This window comes from Eurytemora carolleeae, unplaced genomic scaffold (genome assembly GCF_000591075.1).
Source record: "Eurytemora carolleeae unplaced genomic scaffold, Eaff_2.0 scaffold882, whole genome shotgun sequence".
Classification (NCBI taxonomy): Eukaryota; Metazoa; Arthropoda; class Copepoda; order Calanoida; family Temoridae; genus Eurytemora; species Eurytemora carolleeae.
In genome coordinates, this window is record NW_019396784.1 from 132,069 (window position 1) to 150,453 (window position 18,385).

At 30.9% G+C, this 18,385-nt stretch overlaps 1 protein-coding gene across 1 annotated transcript; it reads left to right on the forward strand.

The window, feature by feature from the left end:
- The first annotated feature begins 5,822 nt into the window (after nt 1-5,822).
- Nucleotides 5,823-16,606, forward strand: LOC111708672 (uncharacterized). Its single transcript, XM_023482112.1, has 11 exons — nt 5,823-5,917; nt 11,001-11,049; nt 11,203-11,346; nt 11,874-11,941; nt 12,376-12,476; nt 14,025-14,098; nt 14,826-14,851; nt 15,048-15,081; nt 15,439-15,541; nt 16,378-16,411; nt 16,490-16,606. Exons 1-11 carry the CDS (start codon nt 5,828-5,830, stop codon nt 16,604-16,606), a joined length of 840 nt encoding a protein of 279 aa, XP_023337880.1. The 5' UTR covers nt 5,823-5,827.
- Nucleotides 16,607-18,385: the final 1,779 nt, after the last annotated feature.

Genomic DNA, 18,385 nt, shown 5'->3' on the forward strand with positions numbered 1-18,385 from the left:
GAAGGGGGGGGGGGCGGTCCATAAATCGTATTCTCGAAAACTATCCGATTCCTTCCTTAACTCAACTCTTCCTAACATTGTACACCCTTTTGACTGTCATTACCGTTTATGATTCCTCTTTGTAGGGACGTTGAATTAATTAACGATACTTGTGACAATTAAATTAAACAACCACCCGATCAGCCCCATAAGACAATAATTTGAAAACAAAAAATTGTAAACGATAACTTTTTCAGGAAATTAAAAATATTATTTGAACACAGGTTGCCTCGACCAATTTTGCCAAAAAAAACATCCAGGGCGTAGCGAGGGATGCATTGCCAGCAAAGTTTGTCCTAGGAACCCTCTCGGTTACTATTATTTATCTCTGTTTTGTAAAAATTATTATTTCGTATACTCATGAATATTAAATTATAATTCACACATTTTCCTATAATAAAAACTAAAATTAATTCACTTGTTTGACTTCTCAACTGTAAATTAAGAATATTACTCCGATCCACTGTTCCGCTCCATAAATCACATCATGAATCATCTTTACAATAAAAATAATAAAAAACTAAAATAAACATAGTAGTGTTGGGACATTATTCACAGTAGCATTTGATAACAGACAGTAGATCACAAATGAAGATGCTACGCGCGCCCGGGGGGCGCTGATTGGGGTCGTGGGAAGGAAACTGTAGTGCGCGCTTGGTTAGATTTTCAAGATAATCGCCCGTATCCGCTCACTGCGCTCTCCTCTGCTCGGTCTCTCATACTGTCCGTATTGAGTGTACACACAGGAAATCGGCCAAACTGGTTTTGGTTGCTAAATGTCGTCTTTTAATACTGGTCTAATTATGGACAAGTCGTCTTCGAATACGGTTGGCTTTTAGAAGTTCTGAGATTTTAATTTTTGACTCCGCTTTTAGATCTGGAGATTGCTACGTCAAAAATAAAGTTTGCATAGCCCTAGAAAAGAAATTCGCATATACACTATTTAAAACTATATACTTGGGCAGAGTTTATGTTGGTATTCAAATCATTTGATTTAGCGAAATTCTCTTCATATAAACTTGCAAATTATATCATAAACCATAATCATAGAGATTGGAGTTAACCTCAGTCATTAAATTGTTAGATCTTCATTTCAAAATTTATGGAGGGGGTTATATCTTTTAAAGAAGGACATAAAAAAATAATTAGTTTTCTTACTTCAATTCCATTTTAAAATTTTCCATCCATTTAATCCATCGTAAATTTTTGATGAACATATATGGAAACTGACCTAAAGGAAACCGCCTTTTCCGATCAAGATTCACTATCCAAGGGAATATACAAGGGGTAATCCAGAAAAGGCAAAATTTGGACTTTAAATTCGAAACATGTGTATAAGAAATTTTAAATTTATGTATACACTACAGTATAAACATTACAAGTCATACACGAGACCAACATAACATACCTTGCAAGTATATTTGCACGGCTCAGTTTCATTTGCCATACTATTTTTGCCATAATAACACTTGACATAATAGTTTTGTCATAATTAACACATGCATAATTTACACTTGCCATATTAAGTCACACTTGCCATAAGTTACACTTGCCATAATGGTTACACTTGCCATAATTACACTGGCTATAATTACTTTTGTCATAATTTTATAATTTTTAAAAAGATATAAATCTGTCTTTTTTATTGTAAGTGCGGGAAATTTTCCCATGAATATTCCCAACTTTAGTTTTCTCATTGTTTTAAAACAGAACAGTTGACACAAGTTCAGCTCCATATTTTCTCACAATGGAGGACCCTTTGGTGACCTTTGAGACCACAAGTAAGGATAAACCAATTTTTCGAGACAGCAACAACTACACCTATGTAGCCAATGCCTCGTCTACAGAAGTGAATTATTGGAAATGTTCGGTTAAAATGTGCTCAGCTAGAATTCGAACCCGAATTTATTCCTCAAACCTATGAGAGGATTGCTAACATTGTCCTACAGTATAATACTCTTCCCATAGAACAGTACCTAAACCTGATAGCTCATGTTTGTTAATTCAAACCAAATTTGATTTTAATTATGGCAAGAGTAATTATAGCATTTGTAATTATGGCAAGTGTAACCATTATGGCAAGTGTTACTTATGGCAAATGTATTATGGTAAATGTAATTATGGCAAAAATACTATGGCAAATGAAACTGAGCCATTTGCACTTGTTATGTAAATGATATTTATGTATATCATCCCATTTATCCCCTTTCTCATTAAAATTAGCTGAAACGATTTTTCAGTATTATTTTCCAATTCCGTTTTTTATTCATATTTTCGAAATAAAAAACTATAAATTATGGTTTAGCAATATCATTTATGACTTTCAAAATGTTTTGCAGTGAAGCCATGAAGTAAGAAATTAGATCTTAAAATACGAAAAATGTACTTTTACGCTTTAAACATATTCAATCTTTCTTTCTGTCTTAATGCATTAGCTCAGTTTGAAATATGTGAAGGGGGGTTGGTTTTAAGCCCCCGCCCCCAGCTCCGCTGTAGTTATCGACTCATCGTGTAGTTTTTTTTTTTATAAAATATCGTAATCTGTCTTCCGAGCTTTATACTTAGCAACAAACTTAGATGAGACCCTGAATCTGAATCTTAATCTGAATCTGAATCTGAATCTGAATCTGAATCTTAATCTGAATCTGAATCTTGATTTGAATCTGAATTTCACTTCAAAAATTATGACAATTTGCATGCGAAGAAGAAAAAAATAAATCAAAAATTCAAAAATTTCATTAAGATAACTCATAAAAATAGATAGATAGACAGAAATATAGATAGATAGATATGTAGATAGATAGATGGATAGATAGATAGATGGATAGATAGATAGATAGATAGATAGATAGATATATAGATAGATAGATTATAGATAGATAGATAGATAGATAGATAGATAGATAGATAGATAGATAGATATATAGATAGATAGATTAGATAGATTATAGATAGATAGATAGATAGATAGATAGATAGATAGATAGATAGATAGATAGATAGATAGATAGATAGATAGATAGATAAATACATATATAAAGAGATCAAAGACATAGGGTTAGAAAAGATATTGAAATAGATATACAACTATAAAGCATAAAGATAGATAAAAGAGAGTAAGTTTAAAATAGACAAAATATTATATTGATAGAAAGATAGATGGATAAAGCTGATGGAAAATATTGATGACAGATAGATAGATAGTGCTGAGGATTGTTCAACCAAAGGTTAGTATCTGCAAGTTTTCTTCCGAAAAACAACAAATATTAGGAGATTTTTAAAGAAAAAGGAAAAGTATCAAAACCTGAAAATACTCATGATTAGAAAAGAGGAACAGTAAAAACCTATAATTTATGAACTATCAAAAGTCGTTTCCAAAATGTATCGCAAACAATTTTGTCAAGGGCGTATGCAGGGGGGCAAGGGGGCAGTGCCCCCACAAAAACCAGTACAGGGGGCGTAGTCCCCCCCCTAGAACTCAGAGCTATCACACTTTTCAAATCTGAAACTGAAGAGAGAAGAGTATCGAAAAAATTAATTTGCTGTTTTTTCTCTTCTAGTTTTGTTTGAAGGAGCTAAATTAGTACTTGTAAAGTAATTTGACTAGAAGCTCTTCGGGGGTGGGGAAAATTTATTGCGCTTCACGCATATTCCCCCCCCCCCATATATTTATTTCTGTATACGCCCTTGATGTTGTTCGTTTTGACAGACAACCCGTTTCTAAATCTGAAAGAAAAGAAATATGTAATTGTACTTTTAAATCTAAACTCGTGTAAGTTCCAACTTTTTCAAGCTGTTAATTAACGGTTAGTTCTAACAGTTAAATAATTAAATCTTGGTAGCCGTTAGTTTTTTATTCGTAAGAACGAAACACGTTAACGGTATTTTACTTTTTTTAAGTTACTCTTGGTTAATGATCCCAATTTTATTAACAGGGTTAATGGAAGATATTTTAACAAAGGTTGACAGTTAAAACATTCATTAATCGTTTGTCTCATCGTTAACGGCAAATTGTTGTCTTTATGGCACAAGTGTTTAATAAATTGGGCGAATATTCTGTCATGGTTGGACAAACTCCAAACAAATGTCAATAAAATTCAAAATAGTTAAAACTGACAACACGGCATCATAGCATGGCATTTTGCTTATGAAAGCTGGTGGAATCCAAAATGGTGGATGAATTGTAAAAGCTGAAAAATCTACCATGCGTGCATGACAATTGAATTTTAATGCCTTCGAAATCTAATATGTTGGATGAATTGTAAATACGGACGGAATCTAACATTGCGGAAGAATTGTAAATGATGACGGAATCTAACACAAAGTCAGGAATGTACCGACGGAATATAACACGGCGGATGAGTTGAAACCGCGATACAAGTCATATCTTAACAGGGCGGATAAATTTTAAATATTTGCAAAATATAACACGGCGGAAGAATTATTAATCATGACGGAATCTAACACTGCGGCGGGAGAATTGTGAATCATGATGTCATCTTTGTCAGGGGGAATAAATGGTGAATACTGACGGAATCTAACACATATGGTGAATGAATTGAAAATGATGACGGAATCTAACATTGTGGATGAATTGTAAATGCAGACGGAATCTAATATTGTGGATGAATTGTAAATGCAGATGGAATCTAATATTGTAGATGAATTGTAAAAGTAGATGGAATCTAAAATTGTGGATGAATTATAAAAGCAGACCGAATCTAATATTTTGGATGAATTGTAAATGTAGATGGAATCTAATATTGTGGATGAATTATAAAAGCAGACGGAATCTAATATTGTAGATGAATTGTAAATGCAGATGGAATCTAAAATTGTGGATGAATAGTAAATGCAGATGGAATCTAATATTGTGGATGGATTGTAAACTTCAGATGGAATCTAATATTGTGGATGAATTGTAAATGCAGATGGAATCTAATATTGTGGATGAATTGTAAAAGCAGAAGGAATCTAATATTGTAGATGAATTGTAAATACTGCAGATGGAACATAAAATGGTAGATGAATTGTAAAAGTAGATGGAATCTAATATTGTGGATGAATTGTAAATGCAGATGGAATCTAATATTGTGGATGAATTGTAAAAGCAGATGGAATCTAATATTGTAGATGAATTGTAAAAGTCGATGGAATCTAAAATTGTAGATGAATTGTAAAAGTAGATGGAATCTAAAATTTTGGATGAATTGTAAAAGCAGATGGAATCTAATATTGTGGATGAATTGTAAATGCAGATGGAATCTAAAATGGTGAATGAGTTGTGAAAACTGACGGAATCTAACATGGCGGATGAATTGTAAATAATGACGGAATCTTACATGGCGGATAAATTTTAAATAATGAATTACGGAATTATAACACAGCGGATGAATGTAAATGATTACGGAATCTACAAAGGTAGGCGATAATATCAATATAATGAAGACGACTTTAAATATAAATTTTTACTTATATTAAACTTTTAAATAGCAAGGATACCCAAAGCATGGAAACAAAGAAAATCTGTCAATTAAAAAAAGAGCTTCTCATTAATTACTTGTTAACTTGTAATTCGAAAAAAGCTTGTTAACAATTAAAACTTCAATAAAAAAGTCGTCTTCGTTTTATTGGTATTATCGCCTACCACCGTATCATTATCTATCCATTATAAATGCTGATGCCTGATGGAGTTTAACATGGGGGATGAATTGTAAATGCTGTCAAATTTTATAATGGTAAGTAATTGCAAATACTGACGGAATCTAATATTGCAGGTGAATTCTGAATGATGACGGAATCTATAATGAAGGACGAATTAAAAGAATTACAATGTCGGTTTGATGATCTCCTCCCTCAGCTGGGTTTAAATGACAAGGTTGGTTTATGAGATCTAAATTGATTCAGGTGTTTTGATTTTTGATCAATTTTGTCATCCTTTTCTAAAAAAAAAAGTTTTCATAATATGTAATATGGCAGATTTCATAATTTCATTTCATTTTATTCTTAATCTGTATTTGCCTTCATAATGTTCTAGCCTTTTTGGCAACTTTCTCGTAATTCCAGATAAGTGAAAAGTGTCTTAATAAATATGAAAATTCTGTGTTTAGGATGTTGAAAGTTTTACCCACAAAAAATGAAAATTGAATGACGACCTTAAAGGCTAAATTCATAAATCTAAAGGATGAAGTGTTTTTTTTGGTCTGAAATATTTCTTTTCAATAATATAATAAATTTATTGTTGATTGGAACCATGTAAGAATAAAGTGTAAAATATCCGTACAGTCGTCTCTGAAGTCTCATCCTTTGTTGGTAATTGTAATTCTGTAGCAACGAGGTTATAGTGTATAGAGTGATGATGTACGCTAATCCTTTACTAATTGCAGTATAGGGCATGAACTATACCGAGAGCGCACTGCATATTTGTTTATTATAACTAAGTTGATTATGGCCTAACCTATATGTCAATATTAGTAAACAGTTGTAAGTGTACAATACAGCTAGCTGAGCACACAGGTAGAGAACTATCAACCCCCCCTGTTCTGAGCTTATAAAGTTGATCAAAATATGTTTAAAAAATGTAAGCACTACTTTTCCAAATGTCGTATGCAACCAGCTTTTTTCTTTAAAAAATCAAGGAAATTTGCAAAAATTTTAGATTAATTTCTAAATTAATTTCACAAAATTGAAACTTAAAAGAAATAGTTAATTCACTGTATAGAGATACAATTAACAATCAAGCCACATTTTGGAAATTCTAGGATTGGGAAAAGTAATTTCGATTTATTAGTATGTGTCTGAATCTGATATCATTGAATTCATCAATCATCAATGCATGTCTCTAAGGTTGAAGACAATTTTGTGGTCGTCATATTTATCTCATGTTTATCAGGACACACTTTGACTATCGACCAAGGACCATTTTCCCGTTTCAAAAGTTTAAACTTTGAAATTAAATTTCTTTTTAGCTACACTTCTATTAGGCTGTTTTATTTGTCAACTGGGTACACTAGACGGGCCGGTACAGTTTAAAGATTAGACCGGCATCTTTGTATACGGGTTCGGGGTACGAAATTTTTTAACTTTTGTGCCAGGCCATGTCCAATTCACAACGGTACCCTTGAATCAATTATGTGGATGTTTCTTAATTTTGCAATTGAAAAAATAAACCATTAAAAAAAATTATATATAATTTATACTTCATATACTTTTTAAAATGATTTTACTCTTTATATTATAATTTAGAATTAATTTGCTTACACTTTTTATGAAAGCTGCTTCCGTTCAGTTGAATGTTGTTATTTCAGGTTAAAGATTTCCAATAACATTATGGACAACAAAATGCAGTTGTAAAGGGTGTCCCAATAAACATGGGAATTCAGTGACGAATTCGATATCGTCTTTGTTATGAAATAGCATTGTAATGCCTAATTTCAAAAGCCATAATATTATTATGTCTGCTAGAGTTTATTTTATGAAAACGGTAAATGGCTGTAAAAATGTGTCTATAATGTATCCGCAAGATGAACAGTGAAGACGGACAAGTATACTATAATTTTCTTGTTTTACTAAGTACAACCGCGTATACAGTCAACACATAAACAAACAAATTGTAAGCATGGCAGACAATAATCTTACGGATTAAAGCTTTCTCAATAGGTATCACTAAACTAATACAAAGACGATATCGAATTCGTCACTGAATTCCCATGTTTATTGGGACACTCTGTATAAGCAAGTAAGCACGCAGTTGTCTAAGGATTGAAACAGAATAATTACTAAATATTATTATATTAAAGACTAGAGCTGAAGATCCCGGTGTTGTCCAGGTTTATAATTTTACTCATCTAGCTAGTTACTTCCGCCAATTACCCGCACTTGGTATTAAATCATGATTGTGCCCGATGCTGCCCGTGGAATTTTATATTTCAAAAAAATTTGAGTCTTTGTTACCCCCGGGAAGCCCAATGGTTCCCTAAAAAATTCACCCAATTTGGTCTAGCCATTTGGCCAGCTGTAAGCTCTCATATATGAGCGAAGAGCTTTATGATATAGATACTGTAGACGTATAATCCAAAAAAGCTTTTTCTTATAAAGAATGCATGATATATCCAGCATATTCTCTTTAAAGTTGGTTACTTTCCAAGTGAAACTTGCGCAATTTTTCTTCATAAACAAAATTAAGGAAATGTTTAAAATTATACACGTTTTAAGTTATAGAAAACCTAAATAAATATCTTGCTCATTATTGATTAAATAAAGGCTTACAAGGCACTGTTGTGAATCAGACATGACCGTTTTTCCAAAACATCGACAGTCCTTTTATAAGCACAAAACTTGGACTATGATCGCTGATAGCTGATGCCATTTTCTATTTAGTTTTATTTAAACGTTTAAAGTTGTCTTCCGATTGTTTTACTTCATCATTTGGTGACTATTTTCAATTTCTAACTATTGCTGAATCAAATTTCTGGAAAATTTGCACCATTTGCAATATTTTTAGCATTTGCGATCAATATCGAGAAATCTGTCTACAGAGCTCCTGGTTACAGTGCAGGGGTGTCCAGTAAAAAATAGAATGGATAAAACAGACAAAAGATTATTCACACTTTCCAAGTTTCTAGTCGTAACATTTGGGCTCTATAATTAAAGTGTCAGTTCGGGTGTTTTGAGTTAATGATTTAGATGTGTCTTTAGAGAAAAAATATGTATAATATGTTATAGAACATCGAGTTTTGGATTGGAAACCAGTGGTAGGATTAGTAATATGTTGGGACACCAATCGTAGGATTAGGAACATGTTGCGACGCCACTGGAAGGATTAGGAATATGTTGGGACACCAATGGTAGGATAAGGAATGTGTTGCGACACCAATGGTAGGATTAGGAATATGTTGGGGCACCAATGGTAGGATTAGGAATATGTTGGGATACCAATGGTAGGATAAGGAATATGTTGGGACACCAATGGTAGGATTAAGAATATGTTGGGACACAAATGGTAAGAATTATGAATATGATGGGACACCAATCGTAGGATTAGGAATATGTTGGGACACCAATGTCAGGACTTGAAATATCGATAGAATTGTGCAGACCATGGCTTGCCATAACCCATGAAAACAATCTCTAAGAAAATACCATGATATCTTCGGGAGCTTTTTCCAAGAATACGAATGTTATAGACATGGAAAAGAAATCGTAGTGGTAGTTAGAACCCCAATTTTGGAAAATTTTGAAATCTGCTTGACAATGTTCAACCGAATGGTGTATAAACTATAACCATTTAATTATACTCATTGCATATCCAAAATTGAATTTTTGTAATTGAACTCTGACCCAAAATGATTATTTTAAAAAGAACAAAATAAATTTTTTTCATCAGAGAATAGTTTTAAAATATTTTATAGTTTCTGACATGTGAAGTATTCCTTATACGAAATTGTTTTACGACATTTTTTCCACCTATAAACCGTGGGCTGAATTCGGTTTTTCAAAGAAGTTGTTTGATATCAGGCTAAAAAGACAGATTTTTTACATGCTCTATAAAAGATCGTTTCTATACTAAAAAGATTGTTTCTTTACTAAAAAGATCGTTTCTATACTAAAAAGATCGTTTCTATACTAAAAAGATCGTTTCTATACTAAAAAGATCGTTTCTATACTAAAAAGATCGTTTCTATACTAAAAAGATTGTTTCGTTACTAAAAAGATCGTTTCTATACTAAAAAGATAGTTTCTATACTAAAAAGATCGTTTCTATACTAAAAAGATCGTTTCTTTACTAAAAAGATCGTTTCTATACTAAAAAGATCGTTTCTATACTAAAAAGATCGTTTCTATACTAAAAAGATTGTTTCTATACTAAAAAAAGATCGTTTCTATACTAAAAAGATCGTTTCTATACTAAAAAGATCGTTTCTATACTAAAGAGATCGTTTCTTTACTAAAAAGATCGTTTCTTTACTAAAAAGATCGTTTCTATACTAAAGAGATCTATACTAAAAAGATCGTTTCTTTACTAAAAAGATCGTTTCTATACTAAAAAGATCGTTTTACTAAAAAGATCGTTTCTATACTAAAAAGATCGTTTCTATACTAAAAAATTGAAAAAATCAAAAAAAAAATAGAAACATAAGAAAAATACAATTTAGCATTTTTATCAAAGTACCTTTTAATGTTACTCTTAATTACTTAATTCAATATAGCTAATGCTTGGAATCGTTTCCGCCACAGTTTCATAACTTTATTGAGATGTATAAATTGATTTTACAAACAGCACCAGAATAATATTATTCTAAAATAATTTCAATAATATCAGTTTAAAGTTAGTTCTCGACGAGCAATACTCTAAACTACAGGACTTATTTAAAATCCCCACCTCCCCCCCTTCCCTCCTCCACCAATAATACTCGATTTTTTTCGGATTTTGAAAATTCACTTAAAGGTTGGCAATAAAAAAAGAAAAACTGTGAAATTTGTCATCTTATTAGAATTTACAATGGTTTAAGTGATCAGCAAAAAAAGCTGAGATTTGAATTAGAAAGGAGATCCTGGTTCGAAATATTTGTAATCATAAGCTTGATTGATTTAAATAACAAAAGGACGGGGAGGGGGGGGGGGGAGCTTGCTTTTTGGCAAGGAAAGACAAAATATGATTTGTATCTTTATCGGAATATTGAGTTTATTTAATAGTTTATAAGAATTGAACAACTTGTCAATTTGTCCAGGAAAATTCATGACTTTCCAATCCCATTTAAACAGAGAGGCAAAAACTTTTGGTTAAAAAGCACAGTACAAAACTCGGTTTCGAGTAGATTTTCTTCAGAAAAATTCATTTAAAAATAATATCATTTGACTATTATCAAACCACCAGGGGGATGAACAGAAAAATTGTATATAACTTGCATTTTTTAAACATCATTTTTTGTTTTCATTTTTATTAACCCATCTTTTTTCAGATCACGTTATACAGAGATTTTGTAAGAAATGCCGAAATTTTTTTAAAAGGTAGATTTTTTTCAGAACGTTTTGTTTTTTACTGGTTCTTCTTTCTTATATAGATTTGTAGTTCTTAGCTTTATTTGAAAAGTTGCGAAGTTATTAAGCAATGATTTGTATTTTATTACTAAAACAAAATTATTATACAATAAATATATTTAGCCGGTTGTTCCTCTTCCCTCGACAATGAAGCCTCTTTAGTCTTAATGAAACCAGGAAAGACAGAGGCAAGTGTTTCGCCGCGGCGGAAGATTAAGAAACGGCGGAAAATTCTGAAAAAACGTTCTGATAAGGATTCTAAAATAAGTAAGTAATAAAACTAAAAAAATATTCGTTTAGTAAGTTTTAATAAAAAATGAAAATATGAAAAATTCAACGAAGGGATCAACCTGAAAATGGGGGTTCCATGTGGAAAAGAAGAAGTGCTATGACTAGTTGAACTATCCTTGCTAGTTCAACTATTGATTCACAGTCATGATGTGTGAATCCTAACAAAAATAAATGATTGAAAGACAAGTATTGTTTTTGTTTCTTCTAATAATTGAATTCCAATTGAGAACTTTAGTCGATAAAGTCTTAGATCTGCAAAATTCTTTGTAAAGGAAATTCAATTCGATCTAAAATCCATTTTCCTTTTATGCCTGAAAGTGGGATATATATTTTAAATTTCTTATAATCGGAAATAAATTACTGAAGGGTCCCAAACTTTGTAGATTTTCTCTAAACATCATTAAATTATTTCTTCATTTTAGTTTAAATCAGAGCAAAATTTATAATTTTAAATAAAAGACGAGTTAAATTTTCTCATCATTAACGGAACTTCCTGAATAAAGGAGACTCTGTAGGGAAACCGGAAATACAAATAGAAGAATATCCGGAGGATCCACTTCCGGAAAACCAGGTTAATTTTGAATTTAAATTCATAGAAAACCTTTTATAGTTTGTGAATGTTGTAGAAACCGGAGATTATCCAAAAATATAAATATTTGGTTTTTATGTAAGAAAAACAATTTATAAAAGAAATGGATTGTAATCGTAATTTCAAGTTACCCTTCATGCAAAGATAGCAATGCTGGATTCACAACAATACCCTAAAAAAGCCATGTCTAATCGGGTATAAATTAGATGATAATTTTTATAATTATGAAAACAGATTGATTTCAATTGTGATTTCACTACAAAAGTGACTCGCGCATTCAAACTGTGAGAAAACACTAAGAAACGACAATATCTTCCACATTATTGATCAGATAAAGGTTATTATAGTACTGTAGTGAATCCGAATTGCCATATACGTGACCAATCCCATTAATGTTTATATATATCTTCTCCTAGGAAGATATAAGTAGAAAAACAGAAGAAGAAGATGGAACGATTACCCTTGAAGAGTTTGCAACCACTGTACTACAAAGAGAAGATGACTATATTAAACTTAAGTATGATCAAACAGAATCTGAAAATAACTTAACTAGTGAGGAAGGCGAGACTAAATGGTCAGATTTAATGAAAAGAAGAACTAGCTGAAGTGCTATAGTTAGTTGAACTATCCTTGCTAGTTCAATTTTTGCTCGCTATTAATTAAATACGGCCTCTGCAGTTTAGAAGATACACCGTGAATGAGTGTATTCAACAAAGAGAATAGAATATATATTAGAGTGGAATTTACTCGACAAAAGTGTAAAACGGCCATTTTATTGTACATGTTTCCATACTGCAGGTGTACTTCACATATTTGTGCTATATAACCTATTGGGCCCTGGAACATCATTTTATAGAAAAGTTTTCTTGAAAATTATTTGATTTTCTTTAAATCAATTTTCTGATAGCCTGTCATGCACACGTGAATAGAAATCAATCTAATATGTTTTATTTTTATTAAAAACATATTCCTATAATTGTAGCCTGCAGGTAATCAAAGAGGGAAACCCAATATTTTAGAAATATTCAAGATATCAAAATATGGTCCAACTTTTTTTATACCAAAATTGAGGATGGTCATAAACTTAATATTTTAAAATCAATATTAAAAGAAACCCAAATTATCAAATAGGCTGGTTTCATTTCACATATAGACTCTATGCCTTTCACTTTAAAAACAATGATTTTCCGTTATAACTATGAATCAAATGATATTTTTTATTCACCTAAATCATTTTATAAAGTTTATTTAACAGCTTTAAAAATTTCGAAATTGAAATGGATATTCTACCTAGGGATCATACTGTATTAATGTACTCTGCAGCATATAATTTGTGAACATTTACATAAATTGTACACTTGGATCTCCCTTTCAGGCTGAAAGGGAGTTCCAAAATTCTTTTCTCTTTGTTATTCAACTATAAATACAAGATGTCCCACTAAATATATAGTCGTCTTTGATAGCTACAGGGTGTCCCAGGAAACATGACAGTTGGTAAATAGTTTAAAATGTCTTCTTCTATAATTTGTTAAGTTGTTTGACACCAAAGACATTAAGAAAAATTTTATATGGGAGTCATATTATAATGAAGTTTATTTCAAAGTAAAATATATTTGAGCAAAAGATTTTTTTAACGAAATAAACTGCATAAAGCCTTTAATATTAAATACAGCATATGGAAGACGACATTCAAAACTATTTACTAACTGTCATGATTTTCAGGCTGGAAAAGCTATTTAAAGTCGTTAACCTGTTTGATGCACATTTTGTCATAAGATACAGGATGAAACTTCAGAGACGACTGAACGCAGGTCACATTGTCTGTTAATAATTAAATAAGTCATTAATTATAAACTATATTTAACGCAGAAGAATAAATTTACACTTTCAGGTCGTCTTTACAGTCTCATCCTTAATGGGTAACCCTTTAGATATCAATGGTCGAAAACGGTATTGAATGCATTTCTTAACTGTCAGGTTTAGTGGGTCGGATGAACGTAAGAATATTAAGATTTTCTAGCTGTTTTTTCTTTAACACTTTTTAATGTTTTTAATTTTATTTTAGTGTTGGAAAACATTTAGAAAGTTTATCAGAAACTAAACAGAGCCAGGCAATAAACCTTGCAATATTCTGGAAAGGTTTGTTTTATTAAAATTTTATTAAAGTTTCTCATTTTTAACTTTTATTCTTTCAGTTTATAATAATTGGGATTTTTCATATTTTTTAAACAATTTACTAATTCTCTTTTTCTCTGATTTAAAAACATAACTAATTCCATCTCTTTGCACAAAGATGGTGTTTATAGCAGAAAATACGGCTTTTGGTAATTTCAAGGATTTTATGAAAACGTTTCTTCTCACTGAAATATGTATTCAATTAAAATACAATCTCTCAATTGGCATCGATACCTAAATACCTAATTACCAAAATACCTAAATACACAAAGTACAAACACACCCAAATTTTGTACGCTCAGCAGTTAGGAACCCTAGCTACAAATCCTTAAATTTCCGTACTGCATTTTTGTCTTTGGAAGGTGGGGGAGAAGGAGAGGAAAGAATGGAAGGTAAAATGCAAAGGTTAAAACAGCAATGCAGTATAAATTTAAGGATTTGTAGCTAGGGTTCCCAACTGCTAAGCGTACAAAATTTGGGTGTGTTTGTGTATTTAGGTATTTCGGTAATTAGGTATTTTGGTATCGATGCCTCAGTTCAAAACTTTTTCTGATTTTCGATCTAACTACTTTTGATGATGAATTATTTTACTAATTTAAAAATATGTTTATTAGCTGTATTCTGTAAAGTTAAAATATCATCTCTTTATGACAAATTAACCAAAACTTTAAGTTTTTTCTTTCGTTTTTAGACAAACTTATGGATAGAAGAAATAGGGTGAGTACAATTTTCATTTAATTTATAAAAAGTTCTGTAAATTTTATTAAAACTCATTTTCATAATAAGAAGTTATAGTTACTATATTTCAGTTAATGGATACTTATTTTTTATGATTTAGAATTTATGTTTTTTAATTGAAAAGATTATAATGTTAAATTTCAACGATTAAGTTTCTTTATTTTTTTTCTTTCAGAGGAAGTCTATTCCGAATCCTACAAGTAGTTCAGGTTCAATATATTTCATTAAAATAAACAACAATTAAAAAATCCTTTTTTTCGTTTTCGCAAAAAAAACAGTAGTTCTGCATTTTTCGTACAATTAAACTTTCAGATCCTTTTCAGGGGTATTTCTTTTACTTAGGTGAAATAATATACAGTGCACAACAAAAAACTGTGAAATGAATGCCATCTTTGTTCTTTCTTTTACTCATGAAATAATTACAAGTTATATAAACCTAAGAAACATATTTCCTAATTATAAAAAAGACTGAGAATTCCTATCAGCATGCATAGAATGCCAATAAAAGTCATTTAAACAAATTGGAAACTTTTAATCATTTAAGATTTTAAAAACGTTCTTTTTAGAATTTCCCACAACGTTTTTCTGGGACACTACGGAGATAGTTGGGAAGCCTAGTAAACTGACAAACACCAGCAAATCAAAAGTCTCATCTTTTTCGGGACTTCCGTAAATATAAAATTTAATAAGTCTACAGGGTGGCCCAAAAACAGGGATTATTGATTTTCAGCCATTTTATTTGTTTTTTATTGGAAAATGTGCCCCGGTATATAGTTTTTAATTTGTTGCCGTCCGATCCTTCCGTTTAGTGTAAAACCATGTCCAATAATCAAAATCTCTCCGTTAAGTTCAGCTAACAAATATAGCTTAAGTAATATAAAAATTCATTTATATAAATTTGAATTCACTTAGATTTTTCTTAGAAATTATACTTTTGATTAAGTACGTAGAATTCCTTGGATTTCATAAACCCAGAGTTAAAATCTAAGTAGGTTCAGATTTATATAAAGGATTTTTTTTTATTTCTGAAACATTATTTGTAAGCTATTGCTGCAAAAAACCTTGACTAAAAATCTGTTCAGTTGTCTGTGTTGTCTCATATTTTCAGGGTAACCCAATAAAAAAATGAAATCTTAGTTAAAATTTGGTATTCTAAAATGCGTATAAATTCCCAGAAGAACTGTGAAGAAAAAGCTAAGATTATCAAAATTTAATAACGATTGAAACAATGAAAACTTTTATGAACTTGAAAGCGTACAGCGATGGAGAACAAAATGCACTTTAACATCAACAAATATCTCTTATCTCATTTTCATAAACTAATTTAACAAATATCTATTGGATCTTGCTCTGTGCTCGGTACCCAGCAAGGAGAACAAAATTGAGGGATCAAGGAAATGTCCTTCGTATGTGGATAAGAAAGGGGACTTTTAAATTCAAAATCAGCGCATATACATATATGTTTTACATAAATGTATTTTTATAAACAAAATTATAATTTTTAGACACAAAAAGGAGCGAACCTCACAAATTTCTACGGTAAAGGAATAGAATAAGAAAGACATTTAATCATTTTAAATCAGTTTAATAGACATTATACGTATACATTGCATTTAGGATCGTGCCATGCATATTCTTGGAGTTGGTAACCTACAGAAGCTTGACGCCAAAACAGTGGTAAGTGTGATTAAAACTGTTCATTTTAACTTTGTTCACTTGAAAGCACAAAAGTAATCAAGAAATAGCATAATATACTTTTGCTGGTATGTTGTAATATTCCTAAGCAAATGAGAAATTGATGCACAAAAAGCTCAAAGGTTAGGGCTTGAAATTCTTTACAGAGAAAGAATATTATTCAAGGATCTGTTAAGAACTAAATTGTTTGAAAAAAAAACGTAAAAAAAAACGGAAATTGGAACAAATGGGCTCAAAACTAATAAATAAAGAATTTTGTAATCTTTAAATGTTTTCTCAATACAGTTATGTAACCGGAAATACAGTTTGTAACCGGAAATACAGTTTTGTAACCGGAAATACAGTTATTTAACCGGAAATACAGTTTTGTAACCGGAAATACAGTTTTGTAAACGGAAATACAGTTTTGTAACCGGAAATACAGTTATGTAACCGGAAATACAGTTTTGTAACCGGAAATACAGTTTTGTAACCGGAAATACAGTTTTGTAACCGGAAATACAGTTTTGTAACCGGAAATACAGTTATGTAACCGGAAATACAGTTTTGTAACCGGATATACAGTTTTGTAACCGGAAATACAGTTATTTAACCGGAAATACAGTTTTGTAACCGGAAATAGAATCAGATTTAGAGTAGTAACCTTTCATCCTTCGGATATTAATTATCAAAGTTATTTTGTTTATCCTCTACAAATGTACACAACTACTGTTAAAACGTTTGTGCAAAAAAATGCAAAATCAAGTTTATATTTTTCGCATTCAACATTTGCTCTAGAGCTTGTGAAACCTAAAGTGTTGTTTGAACATACAACGCAAAAAATAAAACTCAAGTTTGCACTTGCTTGAATAGTATTTATATTCTAATTAAAGGAATTGAGTCTTTGTCACAAACTCTGATTTTTAATCCCTATATCTTAACAACCAAATGTTGTTGACCTTAGATATTTCAAACTATGCCTTCTGTTATATTAAACAATCAAAGTAATCTAAGGTTTACATAGGTATTAGGTAGGTATAGGTATTAAAAAATTGGGATTTGTTGCAAAGACTTAATTCCTTTGGTTGCATTATGTAATAATTATTAAGGCCCCTGTCTTATTTGGTGACAGTCGACATTTTACTGAATATACCAAGCCAAGGAACTGCCATATCTGATTAAAAAATCTGTGTACTACAAGCTTGCAACAGGATAGATAAACAAGGAACTGCCATATCTGATTAATAAAATCTTGCAACAGGATAGATAAACAAGGAACTGCCATATCTGATTAAAAAATCTGTGTACTACAAGCTTGCAACAGGATAGATAAACAAGGAACTGCCATATCTGATTAAAAAATCTTTGTACTACAAGCTTGCAACAGGATAGATATACAAGGAACTGTCATATCTGATTAATAAAATCTGTGTACTGCAAGCTTGCAAGTTGCAACAGGAAAATAAAGAATCTATGGGTGATGCAAAAAAACATCATTCATGTGGGGGAAAAACAGATTTGGTTTAAAATAATGGCAAATATCATTAACTTTTCTGCTTAAAGTCGCATGAATCTGTAAAAATGTTATATTTCAATTTTTCAATTAAATATTCTAATGTTTTTTTTGATGTTGTCTTCTAGTTTTGCCTGATATTTTTGCATTAATATTCTTAATGGATGGTTTCGGTAATCATATCTAACATATTCTTCCTATAATATATTTTAAAACATTGAGAACTTTAAAAAGAGAAAAATACTGTTAATGAACTGAAAATAACTTGTACTTAATGGAATGTTCAGTTCTTATCTAAGAACAAAAGGATATATTAAAAATTTGGC

Coding starts and splice junctions, on each gene's coding strand:
- LOC111708672 (XM_023482112.1), top strand. CDS start 5,828: ATGATGACGGAATCTATAATGAAGGACGAATTAAAAGAATTACAATGT. Junction 12,477..14,024: donor GATGACTATATTAAACTTAA/GTATGATCAAAC, acceptor ATTTTATTTTAG/TGTTGGAAAACATTTAGAAA. Junction 14,852..15,047: donor TTATGGATAGAAGAAATAGG/GTGAGTACAATT, acceptor TTTTTCTTTCAG/AGGAAGTCTATTCCGAATCC.